This window comes from Ovis canadensis, chromosome 24 (genome assembly GCF_042477335.2).
Source record: "Ovis canadensis isolate MfBH-ARS-UI-01 breed Bighorn chromosome 24, ARS-UI_OviCan_v2, whole genome shotgun sequence".
NCBI lineage: Eukaryota > Metazoa > Chordata > Mammalia > Artiodactyla > Bovidae > Ovis > Ovis canadensis.
The window spans coordinates 26,192,715-26,207,348 of record NC_091268.1 but is presented as its reverse complement, the minus strand read 5'-3'; the positions used below and the strand labels follow the sequence as shown (position 1 = coordinate 26,207,348).

The 14,634-nt window shown below is 45.5% G+C and overlaps 1 protein-coding gene across 2 annotated transcripts in view; it reads right to left on the bottom strand.

Moving 5' to 3' along the window:
• SNX29 (sorting nexin 29) overlaps window positions 1–14,634 on the bottom strand; it is a 603,019-nt gene that overhangs the window by 299,617 nt on the left and 288,768 nt on the right. For both annotated transcript variants that reach the window (XM_069569984.1, XM_069569985.1), the window contains exon 15: window positions 6,149–6,255. In XM_069569984.1, the coding sequence (XP_069426085.1) occupies window positions 6,149–6,255 (107 nt within the window). The remainder of the gene's footprint in view (window positions 1–6,148; window positions 6,256–14,634) is intronic.

The window sequence follows — 14,634 nt, the reverse complement described above, 5'->3', positions numbered from 1 at the left end:
TTTACACTGCTCTACAATAAACGAGGTACCCAGTGAGTAAAATGTATGAGTTCTGTAAGCCGCTCTGGCACCTTAGGGCTTGCCTGGTGCCTCAGATGGTAAAGAATCTGCCTGCAGTGCAGGAGACCCGTGTTCCATCCCTGGGTTAGGACAATCCCTTGGAAAAGGGGACGGCAACCCACTCCAGTATTCTTGCCTGGAGAATCCCATGGACAGAGGAGCCTGGTGGGCTACAGTCCAAGGGGTCGCAAAGAGTCAGACACCACTGAGTGACTAGCGCGCACACACAAAACACACATCTTTTACAGATATGGCTTCCCAGGTGGCGCTAGTGGTAATGAATCCTCCTGCCAATGCAGGAGATTTGAGAGCCTCGGGTTTAATCCCAGGTTGGGAAGATCCCCTGGAGAAGGAAATGGCAACCCACTCCAGTATTCTTGCCTGGAGAATCCCGTGGATGGAGGAGCCTGGTGGGCTACAGTCCATTGGATTGCAAAGAGTCAGACATGACTAAGCGGCAAGCACAGCTTTTATAGATACAGCTTGAAATACTTAGAAGTGGAATGATATGAAGACTCAAAATACCACGAGAAACTGGAGAATAGGACGAGATAGAGATGAAGCAAGACTGGCCAGGAGTTATTATACCAACTGTCAAAGCCAGATTATGGGTGTTTGGAGGCTGATGGAACTCTTCCATTTTAAGAATTCCTTGGAGATTTGGCCTTGTTAGTCATTTACACTTTATTGAGAATTATCCCTAGCCCTCCAGAAAGGAGGATTCCTCACCAGTCTTCATTCACACGTAACAACTGCACTTCAATACCCAGTTTTGAAGGGTGAGTAATCTTTCTTCCCCTTAGGAAGTGAGAGCAGTCTCAATGCACCCAGCAACATGGAATATTAAAACACAAGAACAAACCCACATCAAAAGCTTCATTTTGAGGAACAGTTTAATGGAGATCTCAGCTCAGAGTTTGGTATTCTGAACCCTTACACAGAACCCAGGCAGATCCATCAAGAGCGCTGGAACCCACTGGTACCGATTTATGAAGCCAGCGCTGCTGGTATAACTCCTCCCAAGGCCCTGGCTGCTTCAGGAACTCTTCCGTTTTATTAAAATGATGATCACATTCACAGTTATCCACGGCATGTGATTATGAATGTATTTTTTACCAGCTTGATGCTTAATTTCCATTAATAGTAACTCTGCCTTTATAATGAGAACAAATGCCACTAATACACATTTATTTCACCCATGAGCAAAAATTCAGGGACTAACTGCATTCACACAGTAAATGATAAGTATCCTATAATTTGAAAAATCAATCAACAGCTAGCTGAGTCCTTCCACACAGGAAGAAGTAAAGATCTGTTTGCTGAGGACCGACTGGCAGCATTGTACACAGCACACAGGCAGGCAGTTAGCAGGGAAGTGGGGGCTGTGAGCAAGACCTAGGACAGCGTGGAGAAGGCAGAACAGAGGAGGCCGGACGGACAGACGGGAAAGGGAAAGGCGTCTGTGCGTCACAGACACTTTCAAAGCTTCGTATCAACTAAGGCAGCGGCCCCCAACCTTTCTGGCACCAGAGACCAGTTTTCACGGAAGACAATTCTTCTACAGACTGGGGGTCGGGGGTGGCGATGGTTTGGGGATGATTCAAGTGCATTACATTTATTGTGCACTTTATTTCTATTATTGTTACATCCGCTCCACCTCAGATCATCAGGCATTGGATCACTGAGTTCGGGGACCCCTGAGCTAAGGTACTTTGGAGGTAAGTAACAGAGACAGATTCTAACCTGAGCTACAAAGGAATTACTGTCAACAGTCAGGAAATTAGGAGAACTTTGCCCAGAGAAAGAAATGAGGCCATAATAGCTCTGGCCAGTTCCCATAGGAACAAATAGAAAGTCATCAGGACCTGGCTGTTGAATAAATGGCCTCTCAAGCATTCTTGCCATTCTTGGTCGACTCAGGAGCTAAAGCCCCAACTGCCATGGCTCAGCTCACAGGCCTGCCCCCGGGCCAAAGGAGGGCAGAGTTTACCCCCCAGCTGAGACGGCAAGGTGGGGCCACCATTCCTCGGAAGAACGTCAGCATAGAAGGGAGGAAGCAAGCACAGGGGAACCTCCTGTCCACCCTAGGCACTGAAGTAGATTCTTTACATTTAATTCTCAAAGCAACCCTACCAGTAGGTATTACCTGCCCAATTTTACTGACAGCAACACTGAGGTATAGAGAGGTCAGGTGATCTGCTCAGGGGTACACGGTGGTAAGGGGGCCAAGCTGAACTCAGTCTGACGCAGGACACCTGTGCTCTCCAAGCCACCAGGCTATAGGAGGCGACGTGGGTCCAAAGTCTGAATGCCACCAACATTCTCCATTTTTCTTGATGGCAACTGCTAGGAAAAAAGTGGGAAATGAGTCCAAACCAAGAGAACTGTATTTGAAAGTGTTAAAGAAGAATCTTAGAGCAGATCTATCTTGGACACGTCCAGTCTCTTTTATCCTCAAAACCCTTGGTGAGAACAAATCCATTTCCTCTGATGCTGAGATCTTCAGGAGGGATGGGAAGCGGACAAAAGAAATTTCTGAGCATCATCTTTGACAGTCCCAAAGAAAAGGGGAGGAATATTTGAGAAGCTCCAATTAGACACCCAAACTGCAAAACTGCTGAAGACATAGCTCAAGGTGCCCATGAGGCAGGTGTCACTCTACGCCTGCACCTCTGGCCCTTCAAACCTGTTTCTTAATGATCATAATGGACATGTCTTCCTCACCCTCCACCCAGGCGAGCTTCCCCAGAGGCAGATACTGTTTCTTGTTCATCTGTGTAACCTACACCCATAAGCCTTGGTTTTCAGATGCTTCACATGGATGAAACATCAATGACTCTGCAATCAAAAATGAAGGAAAACTCAGTCTAGGGAAGAAGCCGTTTGAGGAACGTCTCTGCTTCAGACCCACATCTCTGTCGGCTCACTTTCTAGAGTTATCAATTCTACTGCTCCTGGGGGAAGGGAAGCCACTGAAGGTAGAGAACAGGAAGCTGAAGGCTGGACACTCAGGAGGGACTCGGTAAATATGTGCTGGATGAGTTGGTACCGCCCATCCATCACTCAAAGTCCCTTCCAGACTCTCCAAGCCAAAACTCCCCCTAAAACGGACCGCCAGAGAAACGCGTGTCTCCTCCAAAGAGCCCTGACTCCTCTTGTTAGATGTGGACCCCCCCACCGGCATGCTCTGAGTGGAAGGCACGCCCTGCACAGCTCCCTCTCTCACCCTCAGTGGTGAGAGGAGTCCGTCTATCACTCTTTGAACATGACCCTGAGTAGCTGAACCCACCTGACTGGCTGTCGTCCCATTCAATACCTATAAAGCTCCTACTGTGTGCTGGAGCCGAACTGGGCAATGAATATACCCTGAAAAACTCAACAGCCATAGGTCGCCAGAGGAGCTCCCAGCCTGGCGTTCTCCTGCAAGTCACTTCAGAAGCAGGTTGGTACCAGAGCAGACAGAACGAGTTTCTTCCTCACGCAGTAAGTGAGGGTGTGAGCAAGGGCCCCTCCAGCAGGTTCAAGATGGCTGACGGGCCACACGTCTGTCAGCTACCGCTGGGGCCCCCCCTCGTCTCCCTCCACGCCTGGCTCAATGGGACCACTGCCTAGCCTGTCTCTTCAAAGACTCTTCTCCTCAGGGAGCTCAGCCTTCTAGTACACAGCAGGAAGACGGGTCTGGGCCCTGGGGCTAGACGGCCTGAGGGATTTGAACTCAGTCCTGCTTCTTATCAGCTGAGGAACCCCAGACAAGCTACTGCACGTCTCAAAATCTCATCAGTGGACAGCAGCTTCCTCAAGGAACTTGGCTGAGGACCGCAAGGGTGCAGAGACGTGACGCCTCAGTGCAGCAAGCAGAACTGAAAGTGCGTGCTGACAGCAGGCTGCCAGGATTATCCCGGCTCTTACACGATGTTTGATACTGCCAGATTAACCTACACCTGCCAGGACTCTCTTCCATCCTGATTCCAAAAGTTGACCGGCACAGGGTGTCAGGAACTATCTTTGCACACTCCTTCCAGCCCGGGGCCCCTGAGTCTCACCAGCCACTATGTATGCTGTTGCTCTGGGTTCTGTGCTTTCGGTGCAGCTGTGTGCAGGTGGGTGGAATGGTTTTAATGCTTTGAAAGACACCTACAGAAAGAAGGTTCGGGAACTCCCATTTCACTGGGATGAATCAGAGGAGAGTCATTCAACTGTTGGGGTGTTTTAAATAGTCGTATTACTTCAAACGAAATGTTTTTGCTTCTTTTGCCCCTTTGAAATGGAAAGAGCAGTGCGTGGACTCTTCCCCCACATCCTTTCATTACTCCACTCCAACGTGTGTTTACAACTCTTCCTTGGTAAAAACCAACCCATTAATAAAATGACAGACGAGGACCACGAAGAATGGGCTCGATTAAGGCCAACAGAAAGGGTTTGGCAGAAGTCGTGATACAATCCAGCTCGAAGGCTATTCATAAATGAAACATGGCTGACAGCACCTCACTTTGCAAACAAAAAACAAAAACAATGAAAAATCAATGCAGGGTAGTGAATGCCGTGGGACAACCATCTCCACCCCAACCTCACCTCTCATCGAGCTCACTGACCAGAGACACTGACTCCTCTTCTCCCAGGGGTAACAAAGAATCCACCCCGACTGCCATTCCCTCTGATGTAGGAGTTCAACACTGATCTCTCTCGCAGGCAACAAGAGCAACGATGTCACGGGGTGGGACACCAACTTCACATCAGACACCTAGACCTTTCCTGCCCGTCAATGCTGGAACACAGTCAGGTTGTGAGACCCTCTCACAGTCACAGTGGGTGGGGACAGGGCACCCAATAAACACTGAATCAACCAGCCAACCAACCGAGCGGCCAGCCCATGAATGGACCATGGTGCTTCCTCAGTGGGTCAGGCAGTTACTTCCTCCTGACCGCCTTTCAAGCTTGAGCTTCCGATGAGCATGTCAGCCCCCTAGATTGCCGCCCAAGGCCCAGAGTCCACAGGAATCCGGGGACACGAGCACTGGTCACTATGCTTGGTGGGTCTGTCGACATCCATACAAGTGGACACCTTGTCCTGGTTTCCCTGAAGGGACAGAAGCTCCCAAGCCCTTTCCCTCTGACCAGAACCCTTCACCCTTCCTAGCTCAGTGACTCGTCACTCATTCAGCAGCCACAGATGTCCCTGTCCCAGGAGAATTTCAAATACTTTCATTCTAGGACTGTTCAGCTAAAGTCACCACTTGGCAACAAATGATCAGTGAGAATACAGAGATCCAAGAGAGCCTCTGCCACCCAGAGACTCAGAGTCCACCAGCTCCTGAGGGTAAGGGGCTCATTCCTCTCTCCACCTGGGCTTTCTGCCACCAGCCAACTCTAGTCTCATGACCCCACAAAATGAGGGTCCACAGATGGGCGTGGTGGTGGCAGAGACGTTCCAGGTGTTAGGGGAACCACTGACCGAAACCACCCACCCTGGCCAGGCGCCACAGTAACTTACCTGCACGAATTATCCTAAGCAGGAGGCCCCGGGAAGGAACATGGAACTAACAAGCTACCACCAACCAGAAGAATTCAGGAAAGGTCAAAAGGAAAGAGAAGACACCAGCCCACAAGTCCCACCATCCTCCCAGAAGGCTTCCCACTGGAATCCTTCTTGGCTAAGCGATGCGCACACCACCAGGAAGGTCCCAGAGTCAGAGAGACTGGCCAGAGACAACCCAGAAATGAACCACATCATGGGATTCTTGCAGTCCACTGCATCCATATTACCCCATTTCTCAGCACAAAGTTGGATGTGATACTCTCTTCTGTTTTAAATATTCTCCAAATCCAAGGATACAACCGTTTTCTTATTCTTCACATGATATGTTTTCTCTCTTACCACAGGTTTCTCATTAAATGATACCTTTCAGAGAACCACGTCTTAGGGTTCTATACCAATTACAGTGTGGTTTTACCATTTTACATTTTGTTTGCTGGTGGGGCAGTGTCCACTGGTTGTTTTGCTAACATCTGTCTGACACACTAGGACCGTGTCTGAAAAGTCCTCTAAGCAACCAACATCGCAGATACACATCAACGCCATCAGCCTTACCTCGATGAGCTTTCTTTCATAGGAGCTTGCGAGTTCCTCGGCGACTTCTCCAGGTTTCTGCTCAGGGACTGTAACTTCTCCATCAACATTCCAAAGATTTGGGACAACTTTTGGGAAAAGAAAGACTTCCATAAGTTAACTTAATCAACTATAATTCCCTCAATTAAATTTTTTTTCTGTAGAATTTTTTTCTTCTTTTCCAAATGGCTTCTTTGGAAAGAAAGCTCTTGCTAAAGAAGAAAAAAAAAATCACAATTACTAACTACTTCCACATTGCATCATTTTTCACACAAGTACAATAAAGTGAATGATAAGCTGTATTTAAAAATGGAATAACTGTCCTCGAGATAGACGCACAGAAGTCTAGGGAACGATCTTGTCGCTACTTTCCATTTCAGGGGAAACAGATGATGCTTTGGCAAGATATAAGAGCCTATATGTGCATCTTCTATGTTGGTTAATTTTCTTTTTCTTCAACAAAAAAGTTTTTCAGGGAAGTAGTACCTCCTACAACATGAAGGGAAATGGCAATAGGGCCGCTCAGGTAGCATCTAGAATCAAGGGAGCTTCTGGAAAAACTCCAAAGCCAGTGCACAATGATAATGCAAAGACATCTCCACGAGACACTGGCTCTCAGATCAGCACAAGAATTAGCACAGCATTGTAAGAAACCTTCACACTGTCCTCCATAATGCCTGCAACAATTTACACTCCCTCCAATGGTGCAGGAGGGCTCCCATGTTCCCACACCATCTTCAGCATTCACAATCTGTAGACTTATTGCTGGCCATTTTGACTGCTGTGAGGTGATGACTCATTGTAGTCTTGATTTGTATTTCTGTAATAATTAGTGATATTGAGCCTCTTTTCATGTGCTTGTTGACCATCTGTACGTCTTCTTTGGAGAACTATCTGTTTAGGTCTTTAGCTCATTTTTGATTGGGTTGGTTTTTTTGATATTAAGCTGTATGAGCTAAAATAGAGTTATCATAGGATCCTGCAATTCTAGACCCTGGGCATCTACCCAGAGGAAACTTAATTTGAAAGGATACATGCATCCCAATTGACAGCAGGATGATTTACAACAGCCAGGACATGGAAGAAACCTAAATGTCCACGGGCAGGTGAATGGTAAAGAAGACGGGGTACATATACAAATGAAATACTATTCAGCCGTAAAAAGGCCTGAAATAATGCCATTTGCAGCAACACATATGGACCCAGAGATTGTCATACTAAGTGCAGTAGGTCACACAGAGAAAGACAAATGTCATAGGGTATCATTTATATGTGGAATCTAAAGAACTGAGGCACATGAACTTCTTAGCAAAACAAAAATAGATTGACAAAGAAAAAACACTTATGATTACCAAAGGTGGCAGTTCAGTGGTGGGTATATCAGGAGTTTGGGATCAACATATATATATGACTGTATATAAAACAGGTAAACAACAAGGGCCTACCGTATAATACAAGGAGCTACACTCGCTATCTTAAAATGACCTATAATGGAAAAGAATCTGAAAAGAAAGATATATATGTACAATTGAATTACTCTGCTATATCCTTGAAGTTAACACAACATTGTAAATCAACTAGGCTTCAATAAAAAAATCTGCACAGGAGATGCCCATGGAAATTGCTTCTACAATAGAGACTGATAAAATACGATTGAAGAAGATAAAACCTGGAAAAGAGCCAGATAATTCCAAGATAAGTAGGAGAACAAGAGTAGGAAAAATGGCCACATGAGCAGTTAAGAAGATCCAGTGGCGTGATTTAAGACTGCAGACTAGCACCAGGTCTGAAAATAAGCATCAGGGATGCAGACACCTGTGTGTCCTGAGATGAAACTCCTGGATGCTCCAATCAAGTGTGATGAGATGGCAATGAGGCAAAACAGGAAGCTACACCTAGTCCTCCAGCCACTGGGATGTGGGAAGCACGGATGCTGGTCAGGCACTCAGGAAGAAGTCAACACTGGGAAAGACTGAGCCAAAAGGGAGTGGCTTCTGGGCCTGAACTGATCAGTGGCGCCGCCTTCAGCCCTTCATGGAGCCTCCATCAGGCTACAGCTGGTCCGGGCATCTGAGTGACCATATAGAACATGCTGGAATAAAACCGTAAGGGATTTCCCATCAGGAAGATCCATAAGCCTCTTATCCTTATCCATCAGAGGGCAGACAGAACGAAAACCACAATCACTGAAAACTAATCAAACTGATCACATGGATCACAGCCTCATCTAACTCAATGAAACTATGAGCCATGCTGTGTAGGGCCACCCAAGATGGTCCGGGTCATGGTGGAGAGTTCTGACAAAACACAGTCTACTAGAGAAGGGGATGGCAAACCACTTCAGGATTCTTGCCTTGAGAACCCCACAAACAGTATGAAAAGGCAAAAAGATACAACACTGAAAGGTGAACTCCCCGGGTCAACAGGTGCCAGATATGCTACTGGAGAAGAGTGGAGAAATAACTCCGGAAAGAATGAAGAGATGGAGCCAAAGCAAAGACAACACCCAGCTGTGGATGTGACTGGTGATGGAAGTAAAGTCCAATGCTATAAAGAGCAATATGGCATAGGAACCTGGAATGTCAGGTCCATGAGTCAAGACAAACTGGATGTGGTCAAACAGGAGATGGCAAGACTGAGCATCAATATTTTAGGAACCAGTGAACTAAAATGGACCAGAATTGGTGAATTTAATTCAGATGACCATTATATCTACCACTGTGGGCAAGAATCCCTTAGAAGAAATGGAGTAGCTCTCATAATCAACAAAACAGTCTGAAATGCAATACTTGGGTACCATCTCAAAAATGACAGAATGATCTCTACTTGTTTCCAGAACAAACCATTCAATATCACAGGAATCCAAGTCTATGCCCCAATCACTAACGCTGAAGAAGTTGAAGGTGAACGGTTCTATGAGGACCTACAAGACCTTCTAGAACTAACACCAAAAAAAAAAAAAAAACACGTCCTTTTCATCATAGAGGACTGGAATGCAAAAGTAGAAAGTCAAAAGATATCTAGGGTAACAGGCAAGTATGAAACTGGAGTACAAAATGAAGCAGGGCAAAAGCTAACAGACTTTTGCCAAGAGAATACACTGATCATAGCAAACACCCTCTTCCAACAACACAAGAGAAAACTCTACACATGGACATCACCAGATGGTCAATACCAAAATCAGACTGATTATATTCTTTGCAGCCAAAGATAGAGAAACTCAGTACAGTCAGCAAAAACAAGACCTGGAGTGGACTGTGGCTCAGATCATGAACTCTTTATTGCCAAATTCAGAGTTAAACTGAAGAAAGTAAGGAAAACCACTAGACCATTCTGGTATGACCTAAATCAAATCCCCTATGATTATACAGTGGAAGTGAGAAACGGATTCAAGGGATTAGATCTGATAGACAGAGTGCCTAAAGAACTATGGACGGAGGTTCGTGACATTGTACAGGAAGCAGTGATCAAGACTATCCCCAAGAAAAAGAAATGCAAAAAGGCAAAATGGTTTCCTGAGGAGGCCTTACAAACGGCTGAGAAAAGAAGAGAAGCAAAATGCAAAGGAGAAAAGGAAAGATATACCTATATGAATGCAGAGTTCCAAAGAATAGCAAGGAGAGATAAGACAGCATTCCTAAGTGATCAATGCAAACAAATCAAGGAAAACAATAGAATGGGAAAGACTATAGATCTCTTTCAGAAAATTAGAGTTACCAAGGGAACAATTTCATGCAGAGATAGGCACAATAAAGGACAGAAATGGTATGGACCTAACAGAGCCAGAAGATATTAAGAAGAGGTGGCAAGAATACACAGAAGAACTATACAAAAAAGATGTTCATGACCCAGATAACCATGATGGAGTGATCACTCAGCTAGACTCAGACATCTTGGAATGCGAAGTCAACTGGGCCTTAGGAAGCATCACTACGAACAAATCCAGTGGAGGTGAAGGAATTCCTGTTGAGCTGTTTCAAATCCTAAAAGATGATGCTGTGAAAGTGCTGCACTCAATATGCCAGCAAATTTGGAAAACTCAGTCGTGGCCACAGGACTGGAAAAGGTCAGTTGTCATTCCAATCCAAAAGAAAGGCAATGGCAAAGAATGCTCAAACTACCGCACAATTGTACTCATCTCACACGCTAGTAAAGTGATGCTCAAAATTCTCCAAGCCAGGCTTTAGCAATACGTGAACCATGAACTTCCAAATGTTCAAGCTGGTTTTAGAAAAGGCAGAGGAACCAGAGAGCAAACTGCTAACATCCACTGGATCATGGAAAAAGCAAGAGAGTTCCAGAAAAACATCTATTTCTGCTTTATTGACTATGCCAATGCTTTTGACTGTGTGGATCGCAATACACTGTGGAAAATTCTGAAAGAGACGGGAATACCAGACCACCTGACCTGCCTTCTGAAAAATCTATATGCATGTCAGGAAGCAACGGTTAGAACTGGACATGGAACAATGGACTGGTTCCAAATTAGGAAAGGAGTACGTCAAGGTTGTATATTGTCACCCTGCTTATTTAACTTATATGCAGAGTACATCATGTGAAATGCTGGGCTGGATGAGGCACAAGCTGGAATCAAGACATTTGCTGGGAGAAATATCAATAACCTCAGATAATCAGATGACACCACCCTTGTGGCAGAAGACAAAGAGGAACTAAAGAGCCCTTTAGATGAAAGTGGAAGAGAAGACTGAAAAAGCTGGCTTAAAGCTCAACATTCAAAAAGGGAAGATCATGGCATCTGGTCCCATCACTTCATGGCAAGTAGGTGGGGAAACAGTGGAAACAGTGAGAGACTTTATTTTGAGGGGCTCCAAAATCACTACAGATGGTGACTGCAGCCATGAAGTTAAAAGATGCTTGCTCCTTAGAAGAAAAGCTATGACAAAACTAGAGAGCATATTTAAAAGCACAGACGTTATTTTGCCGACCAAGGTCTGTCTAGTCAAAGCTATGGTTTCTCCAGTAGTCAAGTATGGAAATGAGGGTCAACCCATAAACAAAGCCGAGCGCTGAAGAATTAACGGTTTTGAATGGTGGTGTTGGAAAAGACTCTTGAGAGTCCCTTGGACTGCAAGGAGATCAGTCAGTCAATTCTAAAGGAAATCAGTCCTGAATATTCTTTGGAAGAACTGATGCTGAAGCTCCAATACTTTGGCCACCTGATGCAAAGAGTCGACCCATTGGAAAAGACCTTGATGCTGGGAAAGACTAAAGGCAGGAGAAGAAGGGGGCAACAGAGGATGAGACAGCATCACCGACTCAATGGACTTGAATTTGAGCAAATTCTAGGAGATGGTGAAGGACAGGGAAGCCTGGTGTGCTGCAGTCCATGGGATTGCAAAGGTCAGACACGAGTTAGCGAATGAACAAGGACATCACAACAGAGACACAATAAAGAGTAAGTATTGATTTATTTAAGAGTCTTTCTAAAGGCACCACCCTTACAGAAAAGGAGAATCAGAAAGAAAACAAAACAAAATTTTAAAAGCTGAAGAACAGACCAGCAACTGGTGAATAATTCGACAGACCTGAGAAAATTTGATTCTCAGCTGCAAGTGGGTAACTCCAAAATACACTCTGATTGAAATGAACAACTCGTTTAAACTGCTGAACAAGACACTTCTAGGAGTAAGGGTAAACACCAGCTAACAGTCCAAAGAAGGGATTAATGAGTCGGTCTTAAGAAGCAACTAGCAGATGACTAGAGAGCTTATTCTTTGGAAAATGTGTAAAAAAAAAAAAAATGTTGCTGTGCCTGAATTGAAGGTAGGGGTATCTTACTCACAATAGAGGCTAAAGTAATACGTAATAAACTTTTAAAGTTCTCCCAGTTTTCTCCCCTTCCCAACTCCCAGTGTGTTAGTCACTCAGTCGTGTCCAACTCTTTGGGACCCCATGGACTATAGCCCACGAGGCTCCTCTGTCCGTGGACTTCTCTAGGCAAGAATACTCGCGTGGGTTGCCATGCCCTTCTCCAGGAGATCTTCCTGACCCAGGGATTGAACCTGGGTCTCCCACATTGCAGGCAGATTCTTTACCATCTGAGCCACCAAGGGAGCCCGCCCAACCCCCCCACCCAACTCCCAGAGGAGCAGGCATATACCTCTAGGCAAGGGGACTTAGCACGATCCTAAGAATCTACCAGCTAAGAGAAAAGACCTAAAGGGCTCAATGTGGGAGGCTTTTCAGGGAAAGGGCACAGCCCCACCACCCCACCAGGAAACGATCAGGGATAGTTTTTAATCAGTGCTGTAGTGCCCCACTCTTGCATGTCAGCAGATGGTCAGGAATCACCTCATATTTGAGGCAAGCCCCTAGAATGAAAGACAGGGACTAGAATAAACAAACAGAGAAATCAAGCTGTAGGAAAGGAAAATTATTAAGCAAGAAAAACACTTCAAAAGCAAGCTATGTGTCACACTCCCAGAGAGAAGAGAAGGGGCAAGTTGAGAAATGGAAGAGAAGGATATTTGGGGAAAAAAAAAACGCAGAGTACAAGAAAGCCCTTTGGAAAGCAAAACCATGACAACAGAAATGCAACACCAGGCACAAGGGAGCAGAAGGCAAAGAAACCTCTAGACAGCAGAGCCAAAGGATGACAGGGAATCAAAGAGGCAATCACGAGTTATCAAGGGAGAAGGGCTCAAGAAAGAAAACATAAAATAACAGCGGAGGAGGAAGTCAGAGACACGATTCAAGAAATGTCCCAGAACCAAAATGTCCCAGACGTGAGTGCTGAGGTCGAAGAGCTCAGTGGGAAAGAGCTCCATGAGGACAAGCTCGGCGACGAGAGAGGATCACAAGCTAACAGTGAAGTTCCAGAACACCAGAGACGAAGATGAGGGGGTGTAAGTGCCCAGAGTGGAAGGAGAATTTTTATAAAGGACAAAAAATTAGAAATGGCATAGGATTTCTAAACAACATCAGTGTAAGCGAGAAGCGAATAAAGGGCCATATCTTCAACATCCTGAGAGGAATGATTTCCAACCTAGAATTATCTACAGAGCTGAACCATGTGAGAAATGCTAATGATGTTTACAGACAAGCAACGTCTCAAAATTTTTATCTCCCACCCAAAGAAGAGAAGAAATCTAAGATGAGGAACAGAGATGCCACGATACCGGGGATCCAACACAAAAGTGAGCTGTGAGACAATCCTTCATGACAACGAAAGTGGAAGAAACCCACAGGGCCATCGTGGATAAATGGATAGACAAGTGTAGTGCGCCGACACAATGGATTGTGTGAAAGTGTGAAAGTGAAAGTCGCTCAGTCGTGTCTGACTCTTTGCACCCCCATGGACTGTAGTCCATGGAACTCTCCAGGCCAGAATTCTGGAGTGGGTAGCCTTTCCCTTCTCCAGGGGGTCTTCCCAACCCAGGGATCAAAGCCAGGTCTCCCGCATCGCAGGAGGATTCTTTACCAGCTGAGCCACAAGGGAAGCCCAGTGGATTATTATTCAGCTTTAAAAAGGAATGAGGTGCTGACCCTTGTCACAGTATGGAGGTACCCTGAAAACATGATGCTGAGTGAATAAAGCCAGCCACAGAGGCGTCACACTGTATGATATCACGAAACGTCCAGAGCAGGTACCGGTTTCCAGAAGCTGGGCGGACGGAGTGATGGGGAGTGATTGCTCATGAGTATTGGGTTTCTTTCTGGGGTAGTAAAAATGTTCTAGAAAATGATGCTTGGACAACCTTGCGAACGTACCAAAAAGCACTGAACTGTGCACTGTGAAGGGCTGACTGGTACAGCACACAAAACACACTGCGACAAAGGAGGAGTGAATTGCAGCGTAAGACGCACAGAGGAGTCAGGCTCCTTCCAGCTGAAGGTCGGAGCACTTCCAGGAGAGACCATCTCAGGACGACACTGATGACTCAAGTGTTTGAAAATACTGAGATTTATACAACTGAGGGAGAATCTGGAGTTCAATTAGTGAAAAGTACACATAATACCAAAAAAAATTTTAAACTCAAAACAGTTAAGCATTAACTTTGAAGAAATGTAAAAGCTGTCCAAAAATACTAATCAGGTATGTATCTCATGGCTGAGCTGTGGAGAGCATTTTCAGAGTCATAATAATGTAATCGTGGACCACTGATTGAACCAAAATGATTACGTGACTGTGCTAGATTATACGACAACTGGAGGGTGTGTGTTTGTGTGTGTTCGTATGTGCATGTACACACATATTTCAAGGGTGTGAGTAACCCGAGAATGCTACCCTTCATCTTCCACAATAAGAAATCAATAAACAGGAGGAGAAGGGGACGATAGAGGATGAGACGGTTGGATGACATCACCAACTCAACGGACAGGAGTTTGAGCAAGCTCTGGGAGTTGGTGATGGGCAGGGAAGCCCGGCATGCTGCAGTCCATGAGGTCACAAAGAGTCAGACACGACTGAGCAACTGAACTGAACTGAACAACTTAAGAAAAAAAAA